Source organism: Pan paniscus, chromosome 6, assembly GCF_029289425.2.
Source record: "Pan paniscus chromosome 6, NHGRI_mPanPan1-v2.0_pri, whole genome shotgun sequence".
NCBI lineage: Eukaryota > Metazoa > Chordata > Mammalia > Primates > Hominidae > Pan > Pan paniscus.
In genome coordinates, this window is record NC_073255.2 from 53,086,309 (window position 1) to 53,109,172 (window position 22,864).

Consider the following 22,864-nt stretch of genomic DNA (forward strand, 5'->3'; position numbering starts at 1 on the left):
CTATTTTGATTTTTTTTTAAACAATTTTAAAATTTCCTTGTAATTTCTTCATTGACCCAGTGGTAATTCAGGGGCATATTGTTCACTATTTCTGTGTTTTTACAATTTGCAAAGTTGATCTTGTTATTGATATCTAGTTTTATTCCATCGTGGTCAGAAAAGATACTTAATATAATTTTAATTATTTTGAATTTTTTTAGACTTATTTTGTGGCCTAATATATAATATATCCTTGAGAGTGTTCCATGTTCTAAAAAGAAGAATGCAGATTCTGTAGCTGTTGGATGGAATGTTCTGTAAATGTTTATTAGGTTCATTTCATCTATAGTGTAGATAAAATCAAATGATTCTTCATTGCTTTTCTGTTTAAATGATCTGTTCAATGCAAAATATGGGGCGTCAAAGTCTTCAGCTGTGATTATATTGAGATCTCTCTCTCTTTAGCTCTGTTAATATTTGCTTTTTATATATGGATGCTCCAGAGTTGGATGCACCCAATTTATATTATTATATTTATATTACAGTTTGCTGTCTGAGAGGTCACATATCTCTGTCACTGCAGGATTGGTCACTGATGACTTAGTTTGTTTGGTGAGGTTGTGTTTTTCTGGATGTTCTTGATGCTTATGGATGTTCATTAATGGCTGAGCATTGAAGAGTTAGGCATTTATTCCAATCTTTGCAGTCTGGGCTTGTTTGTACCCATCCTTCTTGAGAGGACTTTCCAAGAATTCAAAGGGGAATAAATGTTGTGACCTAAGCCCGTGGTCACTGCAGCTGTTTCAGCACTAGCTGTTTCATTCCTAAGCCCAAGAATGCTGCAACTCTTGAAGACTCCCAGATAATCAGCCTTGTTGGACTTAGGGAAGTTAAGAGAGCATTCTCTGGGTTACCAGTTGAAGTCTCTTGCTCTCTTCCTTCTGTTTCCCCTAATCAGAAGGAGTATCTTTCCACACTGGGCTGCCTGGAATTGGGGGAGGGGTGATGCAGGCACTCCCATGGCACCATGTTGGGTCACACCTGAAGCTCATGTTCTTCCTGACCAGTACAGTACTGGGGCTTACCCAAGGCCCATGGCCACTACTTCCTGGCTGCTGCTGATGTTTATTCAAGGTTCAAGGTCACCTTACTCAGCAGGTGGCCAATCCTGCTGGGACTGGGTCCATCCCATCAGGGCAGCAGATTCTCATCTAGCCTAGATGGGTCTAGAAATGCCATTGGGAAGCAAAGGCCTGGAATCAGGGGCTTCAGAAATCTGCCTGGTACTTTATTTTACAGTGGCTGAACTGGTATCCAGCTTGCCAGATCAAGTCCTCTGTAATATTCCTTCTCCCTTCCTCAAGCAGAAGTCTTTCCCCAAGCTCACTGCCTGGAGTTGGTGGAGGGTTGATGTAAGCACTCTAATGGCTACTACAGCTGGTATTGCATTGGTACTGCAACACCACTGCCTTCAAAACAAGCAGAACACCAGGGCTTATCTAAGGACTGCAGTTCTTGTGGCCTGACTGCCACTCAGATTTATTTGGGATCTCAAACCACTTTATCAGCCTGTAGTGAGGCCAGGCAGGACTTGGATACCTCTTGCTGTGGCACAGGATGCTCATCTGGCTCAGGGCTGGTCTAAATGCTCCCTCTGTGGGCACCAGTAGAATTCTGCCCTTTGTTGCATTCTATTGTGATAGGGCAGCACTGAGTTTCAGTACAAAGATTCACACTTAGTTTGCTCTCCCTCCCTCAAGCACACAGAATCTTTCTCCATGCTGCACTGCCTGGGATTGAGTGAGGAGAGGTAGGCAATGCAAGACTGTCCTTTCTATCTTCTTCAGTGCCTCTTTCCATCTTAAATGTTATGAACATTAAAAAATAAATCTGTGTGTGGACAAATATTTTAATTTTTCTTGGGTTAATACCTAGGAGTAGAATTCTTGGGATAAATGTTTAGTGTATGTTTAGCTATATAGTATATGTCCAGGCTGTTTGTTTGAAAGTGTGCAATTTTATACTCCCAACATCAATACATAAGAGATCACATGGACACAGGAAGGGGAATATCATACTCTGGGGACTGTGGTGGGGAGGGAGGAGGGGGGAGGGATAGCATTGGGAGATATACCTAATGCTAGATGACGAGTTAGGGGGTGCAGCACACCAGCATGGCACATGTATACATATGTAACTAACCTGCACAATGAGCACATGTACCCTAAAACTTAAAGTATAATAAAAAAAAAAAAGAAAAAAAAAAAAAAAAAGAATTCCAGTTGCTCCACATTCTTGTTAACATTTATTATGTTGTTCTCTTTAATTTTAGCCATTATACTGTTGTATTGTGCTTTCTAATTGTAGTTTTAATTTACATTTTCTTGATCAGGAATGATGTTAAGCATCTTTTTATGTGTTTATTGGCCATTTCAATATTTTTTGAGGAAAGTGTCTGTTTAAATATTTTATGCAATTGATTTTTTATTTTTGGTTTTATTGAATTCTTAGAGTTTTTTTTACATATACTGGTCACAAGTCTTTAATCATATGTATACATATTATACATGTATTGCAAATATTATTTTCTCATTTATGCTGTGTCTTTTGAAGAGCAAGGGTTATTTATTTTGATAAAATATAATTTATCACTTTTTTCTATTTTGAATTGTGCTTTTTGTGTTTTTCTTTAACAAAGAAATATTTGCCTAATATTTTTGAAGATTGTTCAGATTTTTTCCTGTATTTTCTATGTTTAATAATTTTAGCTTTTGTTTATAGGTACAATTTATTTTCAGTTTATTTCCTTCTATGGTGTGATGTAACTTTTGAGGTTTATCTTTTTACATATGTATATACAATTCTAGTAGCATTTGTTGAAAAAGCTATTCTATTTGATTAAAATACATTGGGACCTTTGTTTAAAATCAGTTGATTTGTTAATAGTATGAAGGGCTGTTTTTGGACTCTCAGATCTTGTAGGTTTCATTTCACAACATCAGAATATAGCAAATATTGCAATAAAGTGAGTCACATAAATTTTTTAGTTTTCCATTGCATATAAAAGTTATGTTTACACTATATTGCAGTCTGTTAAGTGTGCAATAGCATTGTCTAAAAAATGTACATACCTTAAATAAAGGAACACTTTATAGCTAAAAAATGCTCATGATCATCTGAGCCTTCAGTGAGTCAATCTTTTTGCTGGTAAAGATCTTGTTTTGTTGCTGATGACTGCTGAATGATCAGGGTGGTGGTTGCTGGAGGTGGAAGTGGCTGTGGCTATTTCTTTAAGTAATGAAGTTTACTGCATCATTGACTGTTTCTTTCATGAAAGATTTCTTTGTAGCATGTGATGCTGTTTTATAGCATTTACTTACAGTGGGACTTCTTTCAAAATGAGAGTCAATCTTCTCAGACTCTGTCACTGACTAACCAACTAATTTTATGTAATATTCTAAATCCCTTGTTATCATTTCAATAATGTTCATAGCATCTTCACCAGAAGTAGATTCCATCTCAAGAAACCACTTTGCTTGCTTATCCATAAGAAGCAACTCCTCATTCATTAGTTTTATTATGAGATTGTGACAATTCTGTCACATCTTAAGGCTCCACTTCTAATTCTAGTTCTTTTGCTATTTCCATCACATCTGCAGTTACTTTCTCCACTAAAGTCTGGAACCCACTCAAAATCATCCGTAAATTTGAATCACTATCTATGACTCTATAGCTTTATGAAATTCATTTCTTAAATAATAAGATTTGAAATTTGAAGTTACTTCTTGCTCCACATGCTGCAGACTGGATGTTTGTTAGCAGGCGTGAAAACATTAATCTCCTTGTACATCTTCATTGGAACTCTTGGATGACTGGCCGCATGGTCAATGAGCAGTGGTATTTTGAAAACAACATTTTTTTCTGAGCAGTAGGTTTTGACAGTGAGTTTAAAATATACAATAAAACATGCTGTAAACAGAGGTGCTGCCATCTAAGCTTTGATGTTCCATTTATAGAGCACAGACACAGTTGATTTAGCATAATTCTTAAGGGCCCTAGGATTTTTGGAATGGTAAATAAACACTGGCTTCAACTTAAGGTCACCAGCTGTGTTGGCCCCTAACAAGAGAGTCAGCCTGTCCTTTGAGACTTTGAAGGCAGGCATTGACTTCTCCTCTCTAGTTAATGAAAGTCCTAGATAGCATCTTCCAATGCAAGGCTGTTTCATCTGCATTGAAAATCTGTTGTTTAGTGTAGACACGTACACCAATTGTTTTAGCTAGATCTTCTGGAGAACTTGCTTCAGCTTCTATATCAATGCTTATATCTTCACCTTGCACTTTTATGTAATGGAGACGGCTTCTTTCCTGAAACCTCATGAACCAACCTCTGCTAACTTCAAACTTTCCTTCTGCAGCTTCCTCACCTCTCTCAGCCTTCACAGAACTGAAGAGAATTAGGAACTTTCTCTGGATTAGACTTTGGCTTAAGGAAATGTTGTGGCTGATTTGATCTATCCAGACCTCTAAAACTTTTTCCATGTCACTTTCTTATCATTTGTGTTTTCACTGGAGTGGCACTTTTCATTTTCTTTAAGAACTTTTTCTTTGCATTCACAACTTCATTAACTGTTAGTTGCATTTATTAACTGCTTGGTGAAAAAGTCCTAGCTTTCAGCCCATCTCAGCTTTTAATGTGCTTTCCTCACTGAACTTAATAATTCCTAATCATTAATAAACATGGGAGGTGGAGGTTGCAGTGAGCTGAGATTGTGCCACTGCACTCCAGCCTGGGCGACAAGAGTGAGACTCTGTCTCTAATAATAATAATAGTAATTCTAATAATTCTAGCTTTTGATTTAAAGTGACAGACATGTGACTCTTCCTTTCACTCAAACAATTAGAGGTCATTGTAGGGTTATTAATTAGCCTAATTTCAATATCATTGTGTCTCAGGCAACAGGAAGGCCCGAGGAGAGGAAGAGAGATGGGGGAATGGCCAACCAGTGGAGCAGTCAGAATACACACAATATTTATTGATTGAGTTCTCCATCTTATATGGGCATGGTTTGTAGCATCCCCAAGCAATTATGATAGTAATGTCAAAGATCACTGATTACAGAACACAATAGCAGATATAATAATAATGAAGACTTAAAATGTTTTGTGAGGATTACCAAAATGTGACACAGAGGCATAAAGTGAGCACATGCTGTTGGAGAAATGGCATTGATAGACTTGCTCAGTGCAGGGTTGCCATGAACTTTCAATTTGTGAAAAACACAGTATCTGTGAAGCACAATAAAGTGAAGCATAATAAAACAAGGTAGGCCTGTACGCAATTCAATAATTGTTAGTATATTCACAGAGCTGGGCAACCATCATCACAGTTAATTTTAGAAAAATTTCACCAACCTGACAAGAAAATCTGAATGTATTAGCATACACTTCTCATTTCCTCCCAATCTCCCCCACGCCTAACCCTGGGCATACAACTAAACTACTTTCTGTCTCGACAGATTTTACTATTCGGGACATTTCCTACATATAGAATTTGTATAAGTTATAGGCTTTGTTTGGTGACTGCCTTCTTTCACTTAGCACAATGTTTTTAAGGTTCATTTATGTTGTAGCATCTAAAATCCTTCATTTTAAAACTGATGATCAACTAATATTCCCTTGTAGAGATACAGGAGATTTTCTTTATCTTTTCCTCTGTTGAAGTACATTTGAGTTGTTTCCACTTTTAGCCTATTATGAATAATGCTGGAATATTCATGTGCAAGTTTTAAAATAAATGTATGTTTTTGTTTCTCTTGAGTATATGCTAGGTCATATGATAGCTCTACGTCTAACATTTTGAGAAATTGTCAGATTGTTTTTCAGCGTGGCTCTACCATTTTGCTCTCCCATCATCAGTGGTAGAAAGATTCAATTACTCCACATTCTCACCAATACTTATATTTCTGTTCTTTAGATTGTAGCCATCTAGGTGGATATAAGGAGTTATCCCATTGTGATTTTGATTCACATTTCCCTAGCGGTTTATGATGTTGACAATCTTTTTATGTAGTTTTTGGCCATTTGTATATCTTCCTTGGAGAAATGTCTATTCAAATCTTTTGCCCATTTTAAATTGGATTATTTGTCTTTTTATTATAAAGTTGTAAGAATTCTTCATATATTTTACAGACAAGTCCCTTATTAGATACATGATTTCCACATCTTTCCCCCCCATTTTCTGGGTTATCTTTCCACTTTGTGATTGTGTTTTTGAAGTAAAAGTTTTTAAGTTTCATGAAGTCCAACTTATCTATTTTTTTCTTTTGTTGTTTGTGCTTTTGGTGTCATATCTAAAATGCTCAGCCTAACCTTCAATCATAAGGATTTCCTGCTATGTTTTCTTCTGAGTTTTACAGTTTAGCTTTTACATTTTAGTCTATTATCCATTTTGAGTGGACATTTGTGTATGGTGTGAGGAAGGGATACAACTTCATTCTTTTGCATGTGGATATGCAGTTGTCCTAAAGGTTTACCTTCTATCTATAGATTAGTTTGGAGAGAATTAACATTTTAAAAACATTGAATCATCCAATCCATGAGCATGATATAGCTCTCCATTTATTTTAAGCTTTCTTGAATTTCTCTCAGGAATGTTTTTGTAGCTCTCAGTTCTATGTATATTTCATTAAATAAGTAGTTAATATTTTTTGGTATTGTTTTAAACATTTTGATTTCTCAAAGAACTAAGAATAGAACTACCACTCTTTACAGCAATTTCATTACTGGATGTCTATACAAAGGAATATAAATCATTGTATTAAAAAGATACCTGCTCTTGTGTATTTACTGTGGCACAATTCACAAGTGCAAAGTTATGGAGTTGACCTAGTACTGTCCTCAAATCCTTCCTCTCTGGCTCAGATGAATGGGAGCAGTAATGTGAGTCAGCCATAACAGCCTTCTTAGGAGAATTACTTCTGCCTTTGGATTTGTTTAGAGATAATTCTCATTTGATAACAATTTGCCCTGTTTGTCTAAGCAAAAATTAACAAAAATTGTAATAGAAAGAATAATCATATTGCTTCACATTCCTTGCTTATTCTTGTAGTCCTTATGCTGAAAACGCACATATCTCAGTGTTAGTCTCACCACTGCCGCTTCTCTTCCTGCTTATTTACACAGTGCTGGGTGCTGGATGATCCTCACACCACCCTATTAGGTGGGTAATATTTTGATCTTATTTTAAAGATAATCTCCCAAGTGTGACACTGCTTTAAAAACATTTTGACTCCAAGGGAGCTCTCATTGGGTCTAAGTTTTCTCATCTTCAAACTGAGGAAGGGACCTGAATAATGATTTCCAAGGCCCCATGTACTTCTGACAACCTCAAGTGGGTCCTTCACAGAATTGCAAGGATGTCTCTAGGTGCAGCATTGGTTCCTGGCCCTTTGAAGGGGTGATTCTCAGTGTCAGTCTGAGGGCTGGGAAAGTTCCGTCATCTCTGCCCAGTGGCCTTCTCTTGATCTCCCCACTGTAATCTCTTTTATCCCCTTCCCTTTGCAAGTCTTTTCCTAGCCTGGCAGGTCAAGCATTACCTGATAAAAGTCTCAATAAAGACCTGTACTCAGAAAGGAGGAAACTGCTCTCCACCCAAATCCTATTACAGCTCTGGGATTTCCCTGCTGCTCTGGAATTCACCCTGTCTCTCTCTCACACACACAAATTAACATTTAATCAGGGTTTTCTATGTATTTTTCTGCTATAAACGTTTCTCATGTTAATGATAGTTCCTAATTTGGTCTTAAGGACAAATTGAGGTACTTTTGAGATAATAACTAGAAAAAGAACGTAAAACCTGCTCATTATTACAGAGGAAACTCATCTTGAATTGCATCAGTTTCTATAATCTGATAATTCTATGGTTTCCCAGGCGAATCTCATGTGTGGGTGAGGCAGCAGAGTTTGAATCATGGTTCATAGCTTTCAGAGGTCATTTTTAGCCTTTAATATGAGGCCTCAGCAGAGAAGTAATTTCTTGTTATACTTTTGAAATTCTGATCCACTCAAGTTGAAGGCCACACTTAAAAGGTAGGATTTCTGGCTGGTCATGGTGGTTCATGCCTGTAATCCCATACTTTGGAAGGCCAAAGTGGGAGGATCACTTGAGGCCAGGAGTTCAAGATCAGCCTGGGCGATATAGCAAGATCCTCTCTCTACATTTTTTTTTTTAAAGCAAAGCAAAACAAAACAAAAACAGGTGAGATTTCTGTTGAGTGTACGTAGCAACCACCTGTAGTAGAAGGTCCTCTAAGCAAGTGCTCAGTTCTCTGGGCTCCAGACCTAGCTTTGCTGCAAACATTCTGCTTGCTTTTAGCAAATTCACTTTGATTGTCTGGGCCACATTTCCTCATCTCTAAATAGCTGACTTGAAAGGCATTGAATTTATTTTATTCATCAGTAAATGTTGAACCTGCTCGGACTTCATTATAGGTTGTAAGAATTAAGTGATAATATTTGTGGAAGAGATTTACTGTAACTCTTTGTGATGTAAGCTTTGTTATTTTTTCATGGTAGATATGCATGTTGACAACTGTTAATTCATTTTCACTATGTTCTCTAATTTGTAAAATAAAGGCATGGAATTAAAAAACTAAAACATTCTCCGTAATTATCTCTGTCTCCTCCTCATGCACAGATCATATCATGTCCGTACTGTTCACTGATGTATTTATTCCAAGCACCGTGTGCAGGGCATGCTGTATAATATGTGTTAAATAAATTTAAAAAATGGCTTATAAACATAAAATGGCTAAGCTTTCAGATAATACAGAGAATGAAAACAATTTTCTAATTTTAAATTTGTGAAGATTTTTTAAATAATGATTTCTCTTTTGGATGAGGGTCAGGTGAAATGGGCTCTCAGGGTAGATGATGAGAGTGTAAGTTGGTACAAGTTTAATTGAAAGCAATTTGGTATCAAGAATCTTAAAAAAATGCCAAGGAAACTTATTCTTGTTAAAGAGTTTCACTTGCAGTATTTATTCTGTTTAAAGTTTGTCTAGGTTCCAAACTGCAGCTGACCCCAAGAAAGTCAACAACCTGGCCTTTTTAAAAGAGATACAAGACCTGGCAGAGGAAATTCATGGAATGATGGACAAGGCAAAAAACTTAAAAAGACTTCGGGTAGAACGATCCAACACTCCAGGCAAGTAAACCTCTCATAACTGTGACACTACCTACCTGGACATAGCTTAAGGAGAGCTGTGGAGGCTATGAGAACCCAGAATGCTAAATGCTCAACTCCTGCCTGTGCTAAACTTTCATAGTGAGTCTTTGATGGATGAGGCCAGCACCTGCAGACGGTTGTGGAGGGTGGAGCTGGATTCTCTCTCTTCAACCCCCTGGGAAGGCACCTTGTGCAGTGCACACACTGCATAACCTTCAGAGGGCTGCAGCCCATCCTGACTTTGTCTCCACAGTTACCTTCTCACCACCCTGCCTACTCCTTTACACTCTTCGGCTGTTGTCTTCCTTTCTTGCTTTCTCTTATTCTGTTTTTAAAATCTGTCCCCACCTTCCCCAAACACACACACACACACACACACACACACACACATTCCCAATTCATTTCCTCCTTCTTGTATATTTGGATTGGTCTTTTCCATGTTAGTAACCCTTTAAGACTGGCCTTGGATGATTTATTTACTTTGATTACAAACCTTTTGGATTATTGGGGTGGATTATTCCCTAAACAAAAGTAATTTCTGTTTATTATAAAGAACATCCACATTATAAATGGCTTCATCTTATTTATAAATCTATAGTAGGGAAAGTTAGGATGGATAAAGATCTTAGAGAGTTTTGCTTACAAATGGATAAGTTTGCACCTCAGAAATAGGCAGCCAGTTGCCTCTCTTCACATCCCTGAGTCATTGCCTATTGTGATATTTGTTAATAAATGGGGGCATTCAGTTAAATTTGAAATTTAAATAATAAAAATTTGTTAATATATGTATGTCCCAAGTGTTACATACTTGGGTAAGAAATAATTTATTTCTAATCTGAAATTGAAATTTAACTGGATGTGTTCTATTTTAAATTTGCTAAATCTGATAATCCTAAGTATATAGCTCCAACTATAATTCCTATGTAATTTTTTCTTTCTTCATGGAGTGTATACAAAACCACGAAATAAAGAGTTTGGCAGAAACATGAAGAATGGGCTTCCCAAGGCAGATGGCATTATGTGGTATTTTTAAGAGACAAAATAGCACCTTTGTCCAGGATGGGGCAGGGCTGGCCATGGCCTGCCTGAAAGCTGATTTCACAATGGACCCAAAATGTATCAAAATAGACCAGAATGGTTCCAAACACCAAATGATGGAGTTCTTATATTACACTCTATTTTGGGATCATTCTACTTTTATAAAATTTGATTTTCAAATGAGGTTTTTAACATGCTATTTAAAGAAGAATTAAATTTTTTTGAGATGAAGTTCCCACTTTATTTCTAGTTTTCTATTATTTGAGCCATTTTCTGTGATATATGTAACTTAAAATAATCTGAAAAATTATAATTTCACTTTTTTCTCTTCAAGTTTTTCCTTCATTTTTTTCTTTTTTAAAAAATTTTCATTTATTCCCTCTCTCCTATCCTGAATTTTTGCAATGCCCAGTGAAATTAGATACTAATGAAATAATACAATACCCTTTGGCAAATTGTTGAAATTTGGTTTACCAGTTAAATTTTTTCCATGAATATACTTAGATTTGGAAATCTATGGTGATAGCTTTCTTCAGATAAATCTTATGAAGATAGATTTATTCTTCAGTTTTGGTGTATTTGATTTTTGGGCCAGGGCTCTTGGATACTCCATTTGACTTTAGAATTAAAAGTAGGCATTTAGCATGTGCTTTTTCATTGATGATTGAACTAATATCTCTTAAACCTTCTTTATTATAGATTCTTCTTATGGTTCCAGTTTTTTTACAGTAAGTATCTTAACAATAGTTTGAAAATTAGTCTTCAGAGACAGAATGGTTAAGTTTACAACACTGTTTTTAAGTTTACATTTTCAAAGATTATTTCTAATGACTTGTATAACAATTGTATAGAAGCTGGATTTGAGAGAGCCAAGGTCTTTGTAGATATGGGCTAAAAGACAAGTTTGAATTTTCTGAAGCAAGGCTCTGGGTCTGTGAAAAGCAGAGGTGAAACCTGAGGCCAGCAGGTGGTGGGCGATCCACAGAGTTGCTTTGTAAGATGGGTACATAGTTTATCTGATCCCAGGGATGGTCTGAGATTTGTGCTTGGCACATAAGCGGTGACTCCCTTGAGGCACGAAGCCCTCAGTTAAGGAAATAGTTATCAACAGCGGGGATTTTGACCTCCAAAGGATATTTGTCAATGTCTGGACATATTTTTGGTTGTCATAACTGTGGACCAGTGGGGAGGGTAATATTAACCTCTAGTGGGTTGAGGCCAGAGATGTCGCTAAGAATCTTACAAAGCACAAGACAGCTTCTACAACAAAGAATCATCTGACCCAGAACATCAGTAGTCCGGTTGATAAGCCTCAAGTTAAGGTGCAACCCTGACAATATTAAAAATTCTTCCTTGCTCATATTGCAGCACCAGACACTGACTGACTCTACAGGACTTTGTAGTAACATTGTATTAACAGAAGCATATGTGTCTGTATCTGTTTAATTCTAAGAAAGATTTAGACAGCTCAAAAAAATATGCCATAAAACCATTAGGAGAAAAGTAAAAGAATAGGGGCCAGCTAATGGATTGGAATGAAGCAAGAATGTCAGTGCATCCATTAAATAATGACACTAGCAAAGAATATTGAACAAACACTCATCTTAACTTGGAGATTTCTGATGCACCAGGTCAAAAGGAAAATATGGGACACACACTCAAAATCTTACAAATAATGAAAGAACTTAAAAATAGAATAAACCATCACTTTAATGATTAAATTAGCATTTAAAAAAGAAATTATAATACCTGATGCTTGTGATGTTGTAGCTTACTGATGTAATCTCATATGGTTGTGACAATAAAAAAAGATATAATAATTTTTGGAAAAGCAACTTGATTTTCTTGCTCCGTAATTGTTCTGAAAATTAATGTTATGTATAATACAAGGGAAATAAAAAGCTGTATGCATAAAATGTTCATTGATAATGATGGATAATTCAAATTTCCCAAAGTAAGATAAGTTGACCTTGATGGCCTTCTTAGTACAGTCACTTAATAGTAAGTATGGTATGTGGAAAATGAGTATGTTATTAGATCAAGTGTAAAAAGCAGAGGACAGTATCATATCCATCATATGTTTGCGATGTAAAAACATTTCGGTGCAAAGAATTGAAGGAAAAAAGATTTGTTACAATGAAAGAGTTCTATGTTGCTTTTTTATTATAGAATTCTGATAAAGATGTTATACCATTTGATTTTCACTGAGAGTGAAATGGCTATCTGAATAATCTGAGCAGAGGAATGGTGGGACTTGAGTTATGTTTTCGGAGGATTTCTTTGGACATTGTGTCAAGCAGAGACCGACGGTAGCCAGAGCGGAAGTGGGAGCCCACGTAGGGAATCAGCTCATCCTTCTATGCAACATTAAATGGAGGTATTTTAGAACAGACGCACAGTTAGTGAGGGAGGTAGTGAGATGTGAGGGTGGTTTTGATATATTTTGGAGGTAAAATCAGTAGGCTCTGTTGATGAATGTGAGGTAGGTTATGAGAGAAAGAGAAGAATCAAAGATGACTCTATGTGGTTTGACCTCAGTAATTGGAAAAATGGAGTGGCCATTTACTGAGGTGGGGAAAGACTGAAACAGGTTTTTCTGAGGGGAGAGGAGGAGAGGGTATAAAGGGAAATCAGAAATTGATTTGGGGGATGTCAGTGAGATATCCAAGTGGCATTGCCAAGGAGGTTGTGGGAGTTTCCAGTTTGGAGCTGAGATAAACTCTCTTGGCTGGATATATCAATTTAGAAAGTGTTGGTGCATAAATGAGACTTCAAACTCATCAAGGGAGAGTGTGTAGACAGAGCAGAGAAAGAGGGCTGAGCACTTGCATTTGAAAAAGAGTATCAGGCAAGGAGGAGGAAGGTGAGAATGTGGGGTGTTGTGGAAGCCCAGGAAGGCAATTTTCTAGGAGATGGGGATGATCCATTGTCTCAAGTGTGGCTGATTGATCATTTAAGAAGAGGATGGAGAAGTGCCACTGGGATTAGCAGCATGGAGTTCATTGGTGATGTTGACAAGAAAGGCTCTGATGGAATGATGAGGGTAAAAGCCTGACTGGAGTGGGTTTAAAAGAGAGTGGGGGCACTCTGGGCTCGGTGGCTCATGCCTGTAATCCTAGCACTTTGGGAGGCTGAGGCGGTCCAATCACCTAAAGTCAGGAGTTCAAGACCAGCCTGGCCAACGTGGTGAAACCACTTCTCTACTAAAAATACAAGAATGATCCAGGCGCGTAATGGCAGGTGCCTGTAATCCCAGCTACTCGAGAGGCTGAGGCAGGAGAATTGCTTGAACCTGGGAGGCGGAGGTTGCAGTGACCTGAGATTGTGCCACTGCACTCCAGCCTGGGTGACAGAGCAAGACTCGGTCTCAAAAAAAAAAAAAAAAAAAAAGAGAGAGAGAGAGAGAATGGGGGCAAGTAAGTGGAGACAGAGAGTGTATATGACTCAAGATGGTAGGCTGTGAAGCAGTGAAGTATGGGGTGGAAGCTGCTGGGCATTGCAGAGGCCTTTGCTGTCTGTTCCCACCCTGCTGGCTCTCTAATTTCTCCCCAGCTAAGATGGACAGTTCCCCGAGAGCTCAGACTCCTGGTCAGGGCCCCATGTCAAACACATGCTGAGAGTATTTTGCTTTCTGTTCTTCCCTGAAGTCAGTTCAGCTTGAGAGGGCAGGGGAGCTAACAACCCCATTGCAACCCACAGCTGGGGTGACCACCAGACTCACATTGCCTGGGACTGAGAGTCCCTTGTTCCAGAAAACATCTCAGTCCTGGGCAACTGGGGAAGGTTGGTCCAACTTCCCCCAGCAATGGTTCAACTCTGGGCAGTACCTTTGTTCCTGAGAGGCTTTGAGGATTCAAGCCAGCGTGGTCTGTGCAGGTCCTTGATGGCTGCATTGACTTTTCCCTCTTTCCTGTCTCATTCTTTCCACCTCCTCAGCTCCTTCTTCCTGGGACCATCTCCCAAATAAGCCACCTATATACAAGTCCTTGTTGCAGGGGAACCTAAACGGAGACAGGAGATATGGATTTATTTTCCTTCTTTATTATTATTATTTTTTTTTAGAGACAAAAAATGCTCTGTCATTGAGCTTCAGACTCATGGGCTCAAGCCATCCTCTGGCCTCAGCCTCCCTAAATACTGGGATTATAGGCGTTAATCACCATGCATGTGTGCCTGCCTGCCTTCCTTCCTTCCTTCCTTCCTTCCTTCCTTCCTTCCTTCCTTCCTTCCTTCCTTCCTTCTTTGCTTCCTTCTTTACTTCCTTCCTTCCCTCCCTCCCTCCCTGCCTTCCATCTTTCCTCTCTCCTTTCTTCCCTCCCTCTCTCCCTGTTCAGCACAGATGGAACCATCCATTTTTTTCCCTAAATTTTTTCAATCGATGGTTTATTGAATCCAAGGATGCCTAACACACAGATACGAAAGGCTGACTGTACTTCACTGTGTACTTCTGAAAAACAAGGTCATTCTTGAACATAACCACAGTACAATTATTAGAATCAGAAAATTAACACTAATACAATAGAATTATTTAACCTATAGACTTTTTCCAGATTTGCCAATTGTTCTAATAATGTCCTTAACAGCAAAAGAAAATCTTGGATCATGTATTGCATTCAGTTGTCCTGTCTTTAGTTTCCTTTGTTCTGGAACGGTCTTTGTTTTTATTTCATCATTATTTTTGAATAGATCACTTATTTTGTAGACTACCTATCTCAATTTTGGGGTTGTCTGATATCTGTTCGTGATTGTATTTGGGTTTTGTACTTATGGCAGGAACAGCTTGTGTTTTTTAAGATGGCAGATAATAACATGCTGATAGGAATGAACCAATAGAGGGGAAAAGGGAGGAGAATTGCTGGATGATGCTCTTGAGGGGTGGGAGAGCAGGAGGGCTGAGCTCAGCCTGAGGACTGAAGCACTGAATTTGGCTGGGGATAGATTTTTTTTTTCTTTTGCCAGTGGAATATATGATAGATTGTGAGAAGAGAAGAGAGTTGAGTGGGTACTCAAGGGAAAGATCATCCAGGGATGGACCAGGGGCACGAGGGCAATGGGGACAAGAAAGAGGTGTTGGCAGAATGGAATGTGGGGCCTGGTAGGGCCAAAGAGTCATTAGAGTTGGGGAACTGTAGAAAAGGAGTGGGGTTGGTCATCGAAGAGTGAGGTGCATAAAGTTGTAGCTATTGATAATGAAAACAAAATGAAGATTTTGACCAGAGAAACGGGTGATTCAAGCAGGTGGAAGAAAATATCATTGGATGGAAGGGAGATAAAGTAACAGAGGGGATTTGAGGATCATTAGATATGGAAATTACTGAGAATGGTGGCTGAAGTCATGCCGAAAAGCATGGTAGTGTGCTAGAAGCCAGAATCCTCCAGAAATGGAAACAGCTCATTCTGGGAGCTTCCCAGGACCCTGCTGAGTTCTGAGACCCTCTTTTCATTACACTGAGAGTGGTGTGAGGAAGAGGGAGTGTGTCTCGTTTGGAGTAGCTGGACCTCTGGAGAATGCTTCTTTTTCTGTTGGTTTGTTTTAACTCTATCTCATCTGAAAGATAAATGCTGTGACTTTTATGAGTGGTCTAAAATGCAGGACTCACTTTTATTGAAGAAATGGGAACTAGGCAGCAAGAAGAGAACCAGCAACTGCGGAGCTTGGATCACAGAGTGTGGGGTAGTTGTTACTGGGATGTCATGGAGCATTGGGGTGTTTTTCCACCTAGGGAGAGCATGCGGGCTCAGTGAGGCACTGGAGACCCACGTTCCTTCTATTTTTGCACTTAGCCATTCTTGGCATATAATAAGAAAGCCTCGGGTATCTAGAGAAATCCAAAGGCTCTATACTATGGGCCAGCTGCATTTGCCTTCTGATCAAGCCATCAGTGCTCAGTGAAATATTGGGTTTTCTTGTTCATATTTGAATTACTCTCTTTTCTTTATCATTTACATGTAAAGAATAGATCATTACATTCTTATCCAGGATCTGTGTCACAGACTTCGTTGCTTCAAAAACTGTAGAAGTTGGTACAGCTTGTCACAAAAATCGGCCTTCTTTTTCTTCTTACCCCATCCATATTTTTTCTCTCCTTGTCCATATTTTTAAGCCATTAAAAAAATCCTCCAACTGCACAGAATAGTTTTAACATTGTGTTCAACAGATTGGCAAATCTGTTCAATGTAGTGATATATTAAGTGTGAGTTTTTACTAGGAGAATGTCTACAATTTTGCACCTTTGTAGCATCTGTCTGTCTCATTTACTTTATTAATAAAACTCCAGAGGGAAACTTTTGGTATATTTTTTTTCCCATCAGATGGATCTCAATAAGACCGAGGAGGTAATATTGAAACTGGAAAGCCTCCATCAGCAGCCTCATATCTGGGATTTTCTACTTTTACTGCCGAGACTACACACAAGCCGTGATCATGTGGAAGATGGCATGGATGTTGCAGTGAACCTTCTCCAGACCATTTTGAAGTGAGTGAAAAAGAAAAACATAACTAAGTATCAATATGTTGTTTTTTTAACTTATTTTTAAAATGGGAAATAAAAATTACTAATTGTTGGATTTAAAAAAACCTCACAATAATGTTACCTTGAAACAAGAGGAGCTTCTGCACCTCCATGAACGGCCCTCATCTGTCTGTGTACATATTTTATATACAGGCAGTGATGTTGTTCAGAGCGTGCGTGTGCTCCCTGATTTAAAAAAGTCAGCGCCATATTTTAATATTTCATATGTTGTTATAGTTTATAAATGGCCAGTTTTAATGGCTGCAGCATATATCATTCTGGTAAAGTACTATATACCGTAATTTACTTAATAAATTTGGCATTGGATTTTTGGTTGTTTCTGAGTTTTTCACTATTAGAGATAGGCTTGAATATAATAATTTCAACTAATTTCTTAAGAAATTATGCCATAGTTGCCCAATATAGCATTCAGAACTGATAAGCTCAGTTGCTTCAGTTGTGTAATTCAGTTAGCTGGACATTGGTCTCCTATGCTGGATTTGACCCCCCATGTTACCTGGGGTGACCTTTGGGAGCATCCCTTCCTGTGGTGGGCTTCTTATGCCTTAATCAGCATGGCCCTCTTTTATAACCAATTGAATTATTTTGTGTAAACTCATTGTATGAATAATGGGTTTTATTATTTTTCATTAGCAAAGGTTTATATTCTTCTCTGTTTTTTAACTGTTACTTATTCTATCTGCCATTGGTGAGAGCCACATTACCCTTAAGCTACAACAAAAAGGGCCCTGTCCTGGGGCCTGTGCTTTGGGGAGGTCCCCGCTCTGGCTTTCCCTGGACTGTGCCTCTGCTCATGGCTTAGAATGCCCATGGGGTGAAGGGGATGTGTCCACGGAGCCCACACACCCTGATTCCCTCTCACCCTGGAGTTCCCTAATTTAATGACCAGAGCATGGTCAAGCCTCTTTTCTGGCCCCTCCTTCTGAGGGCAAGTCTTACCACTGGACTGTGGCTCCTGCAGCCCAAGGGTATTCTAGGGATGGCTGCAGCCATTGGCAGGAGTGTGGGGTGGGAGGCACGGGTGCTGTTGGGCTTTGTAGGCTGGAGGACCTACCTATGTGCACTGAGGCCCCTTGAGGTACAGACCAAGCTGAGGGTGGGGAGCACATAGGGGAGGAGTGGGCTGAAGGTTGGGGCCAGGGACAGGTGCTCCCCAAACTCCCACATTCTGGTGCGTAACTCTGAGGATCAGAAAATTCTAAATTTGAATGTAGCTTTCCAAGTTGTTATGAAGATCTATTTGTCAATGTAGGAAAATGGAACATATTTTGATAGTTAGTGAGCTTGATTTATAACTTAAATATTTGAACATATTTGAAATGCCTCCCTTTGTATTCTTGCCCGAAGCTCTGACTGTGTTAGCAGTGAACAATGAAAATAATCTGGCTATTCTGAGAGACGCAAAATTTCAAATGAGAAGATATTGATGACAGTTGTTGAACCGTATCAGCTTCAGTATAAATTGTATTTCCATATTTGGCTTCAGTGGCATGATATCAAGAAAATCTGCATTCATAGAAGTATTTGCAAGTGGTACCAGGTTTCAGTGATATATCTTATAATCCTGGGATACGCCTCAATACACAAAGTTGTCATAAAAGATTTTTCTTGATGAAAATCTACAAGGAAATAATCTGTTTGGAAGCACAGCTTATGATTGTGTTGGTCTCATGTTGCTAAAATGCAGATATATTCCAACTTCTGTTGAGTGGATTTTCTAATCTACAAATTTAAGCATATTTGTTTATAAAATAAAATATTAATATTTTAAAAATAAAATTAATATGTATATGTAGAGTCTCCCTCCCCAAAGCTCCTTGTTCTTTGAAACAGTTTAACAGCCACTGATTAACCCTTGACCTATTCAGATCCATAGGTTAAGACCGGGTGGAGGATTGAGGTACATGGTATTGTCCCCCAAATATTAGACTGATTATCTGAACTTGAAGCAGCCAGGCTGACTGTTCATTTGCTTTTCTAACATAGCAGCCCTTTGCACCCTGGCTGGCCTCATCAGCTGCCCTATGGCAGGAAGAATCAAGGCTGCGTATAAAATAACACCTAAGGCAGAGCCAATGCAAACTTGAGTTCTGTGTCAAAGGCAGAGTGGAAGATGGCCTAAGTTCTCAAGTGTTTCAAGAGAAGACCTTACCTCTTACATTTAGTTACTAGTTCAGGGAGTTAGGGTCACATTAAAGCCACAAAGAATGCTGACATGTAAATGGTCCAGCCACATCTTGCAACAGCACTAGGGGCCCAGTCCACGGGATGTATGTAAACCTAGAATTGATGCTACTTGTTTTGCTAACTACCCACTCATATTGCTTTTTGTTTTGTTTTGGTTCTAGTTCCTTAATATCCCTAGAAGATTTAGATTGGCTTCCACTCAACCAAACTTTTTCCCAGGTTTCTGAACTTGTACTGAATGTGACCATTTCGACACTGACATTTCTGCAGCAACATGGAGTAGCAGTCACCGGTATGGGTGCCTTGTAGCTATTGCTATATTTCAAAACATTTAACTACTTAAATTCATTGACAGTTGACATAGAGCTAAAATGATGTTCAAAATGATTTAATTAAAATTTCAAATTCAAAAAAGTATCAATTGTTTCTGTTAATACAAGACAAAAATAGAATACAAATTTGGAACTCGAAACTGAATTTGACTTTCTACCACTGTTGAAATTCTGCAGTCATTGCTAATATAAATGATATTTTTAAGTTAAAAATAACTGATTTTAAAATTCTTTGACTTTATTTCATCTAATATTAGACCTATCACTAGCTCTGTGATTTTAATCTTTCCTCTCTCTAAGCTCCTATTAGGAGGAAATATTTTAAAAATGGCAAAGCTAGTAAGAGGAGGCAGGTTGATGTGGACTTACAGAGTCCCTAACTAAATAAGCAGCCCTACCACAGGGGAGGGAATGGAATTATATAGCTCTTTTCTTGATCCAGGATATTATTATTTCCTGAATTGACAATTGAGTCTGAGCATTTTACTTTTAATTCCCTTCTTTTCTCTATTTTTCTATCTTTGGCTATTTCTCTAAGGGAAATACAGTGAGAGAACAACAAAGTTGGAATTCATCCTCCCATTTATCTGTTCATCTGTCCATCCATCCACCCACACATCCATTCATCCATCCATCCATCTGCCTACCCATTCACCCACTAAACAACTCATCAACCTCTTTATACATCTATCCATCTATTTGTCCATTAATCCATCCATCTATCCATCTATTTGTCCATTAATCCATCCATCCATCCATCCATCCATCCATCCATCCATCCATGCACTCACTCATCCATTCATCTATCCATCCATCTACCTCCCCATTCATCTACTCACCAACCCACCAACCCATTCATCTGTTCATTTATTTATTCATTCTCTCGTTGAATAAACAATGAGCACTTCCTATGAGCCAAACACTTCCCCAGACAGTGGGAATAAAAAGCTGAATAAGACATAGTTCTTCAATGAGAATGCATGGACACAGGGAGGGGAACAACACACACCAGGTCCAGTCGTCGGGTCGGGGGAGAGGGGAGGGAGAGCATTAGGACAAATAGCTAATGCATGCGGGTCTTAAAACCTAGATGATGGGTTGATAGGTGCAGCAAATCACCATGGAACATGTGTACCTATGTAATAAACCTGCACATTCTGCACTTGTATCCCTGAACTTAAAGTTAAAAAAAAAAAAAAGGCATAGTTCTTACTTTCAAGGAAGTCATGTTTAGTAAAGGAGAGAGATATGTCAATAATAAAAAACAAACAAACAAAAAACAAAGACCACAGAGTAAGGATCTGACATCCGCTTCAGGAAAAACTTCAAGGAGGAGTTTTGAAGGGTGAGTTGGAGTTTATCAAAGAGATGAGGGAGCATTTCCAGGAAGAGAGAAGACTGTGTGAGATACTTGGGCTTGCTGAGAGCTGTGAATGTTTGACATTCAGTGTGTCTGAGGTACAGTGGGCAGTAGCAGGGGGTGGCATAGAAAGGAGCCCCGGCTAAAACACGAGTGGCCATGGGAGCAGTAGAATTAGATCTGCATTATAGAAAGACACTCCTGGGCAGGTGTGAGGAGTGGATTGGAGGCAGGTAGTTCTGGGGTTCAGGATCCTGGGAGCAAGTCTTCCATCAGCCACTTTCTCCTGAGGTCTCAGTCTCCTGAACTATTATTATTATTATTATTAGAGATGGAGTCTCGCTCTTTTGCCCAGGCTGGAGTGCAGCAGTGAGATCTCGGCTCATTGCAACCTCTGCCTCCTGGGTTCAAGCAATTCTCCTGCCTCAGCCAACCAAGTAGCTGGGACTACAGGCGTGCATCACCACACCTGGCTAATTTTTGTATTTTTAGTAGAGACATGGTTTCACCATGTTGGCCAGGCTGGTCTCAAACTCCTGACATCAGGTGATCTGCCCTCCTCGGCCTCCCAAAGTGCTGGGATTACAGGCGTGAGCCACTGCGCCCAACCCTGAACTATTGTGCAATGAGATTGTTATACACAGAGATTTCTACAATCCCATTCAGAATTTTGCTGCTTCATGGAGCAAACTAACATGAAACCCTCTATGGCCCCAAATTCCACCTTTCCACCTGTTGCTTCTTTCTTCTTGTTGCTTGTGACTCAGCACAGTGAGACCCACATGGAAATTTTTTTTTTTTTTTTTTTTTTTTTTTTTTTTTTTTTTTAGCTTTCTGTAAGAGAAAAGCTAGCTCATTAATGTTTAACTCCATTTTCAGGTTAGGTTAGTTCCACTGGGAACTATTTCTTATGCTGAGAACAAAACCCAGAGGTGGGGTGCGAGATGAATAAAACACCTCATCGAAATCTTCCCAGTGACCTTAATTTAACAAACTCATTTAGAAGCTCAAGTTTTTGTACATCATCCAAATTACAACAACAAATTTGCCTTACAATTGAAAATGTAATTACCGTTAAGAATGTAATTAAAATAAACAATTTTCTATTAACTCTCCAGCGAGTCAAAGCTAAGGAACACTATTACAAAACATACTTTGAGAGGTAACTAAAAATTGTCTTCATGTCTCTTGTCTCCAAGAAAAATTCTTTTGCCTGATGAGCCAATTCCAATGTGAAGAGGAAGGGATGAGTGGCCTCATGTGGCTTTAGGCTACTGGTCCAATTATGTTATGCACTGAAACTGTTAATCTACACATTCTGAATTCTCTGTTGTTTAGCAACAAATTTCTGAATCCAAGTTGTCTTTCACTTTTTGAGAAAGATTTTATACTTTTATAAGTATGCTACACTGATGTCACTATTTTTTCTCTCCTTTCTGGAACTCTGTGAGTAATTCTAATACCTTCTGAGACCAGTAGAGATTAATAGTTACAGCTCAGCTTTGGAAGCCAGATCATTTGGGTTTGAATCAGAGGCTTAATCTAACAAGAGGGACTCTAAGAAAAAGGGGATAATTACAGCACCTACCTCATAGTGTTGTTGGAGGACTAAGTGAGACCTCCCATGGTATATTCTTAGTCTAGGTCCTAGTACCTCTTCAACATACAATAAATGCTGGTTTTAATCTCACACACCAATCTTTTTTCCTCCCATGATGCCATGTAAAGGCAATCAGACTGGAAACAAAAAATCTTGTATTTCTGGGATTTTCCCCATCTTTAATACCTTCCTGAAGTCCCCATTGACTTGGTCTGTCTTTGTGAATGTCATGGATTGTGCTTTTTTTTGTAGACCTCACTGCAATTATAAGGATCCTATGAGATAATGCATGTGAAAATGGCTTATCAGTGGCTGGCAGGTGAAGGGGCTCAGTCAATGGGTGTTGAATCATCATGATCTGAAACAATCTAACAATCTAATTTCTAAATGAAGGTTCAAGGTTCAAACATACCTAGAAATTTATATGTTTTTATGTTTGCAGTTGCTGAGGCATACTCCCCAGAGATTTTGTCATACCTTGGGGGTCTTCGATTTATATTTTGAATGTGTCACTTCTAGATAGTGCCATGGGTTTTTTGGGTAGCTCATGAATTTTATATGTTGATAACTTGAGTTAGGGGAACTTTTTCTTATGACTTCAAATAAT

General features: G+C 38.6%; 1 protein-coding gene across 2 annotated transcripts in view; it reads left to right on the plus strand.

Annotated features, from left to right (window-relative positions):
• The window catches only part of ABCA13 (ATP binding cassette subfamily A member 13), a 513,749-nt gene that overhangs the window by 39,527 nt on the left and 451,358 nt on the right, over nucleotides 1–22,864 (plus strand). For both annotated transcript variants that reach the window (XM_063606228.1, XM_003805826.7), the window contains exons 4-7: nucleotides 9,035–9,186; nucleotides 10,945–10,973; nucleotides 16,558–16,721; nucleotides 19,127–19,257. In XM_063606228.1, the coding sequence (XP_063462298.1) occupies nucleotides 9,035–9,186; nucleotides 10,945–10,973; nucleotides 16,558–16,721; nucleotides 19,127–19,257 (476 nt within the window). The remainder of the gene's footprint in view (nucleotides 1–9,034; nucleotides 9,187–10,944; nucleotides 10,974–16,557; nucleotides 16,722–19,126; nucleotides 19,258–22,864) is intronic.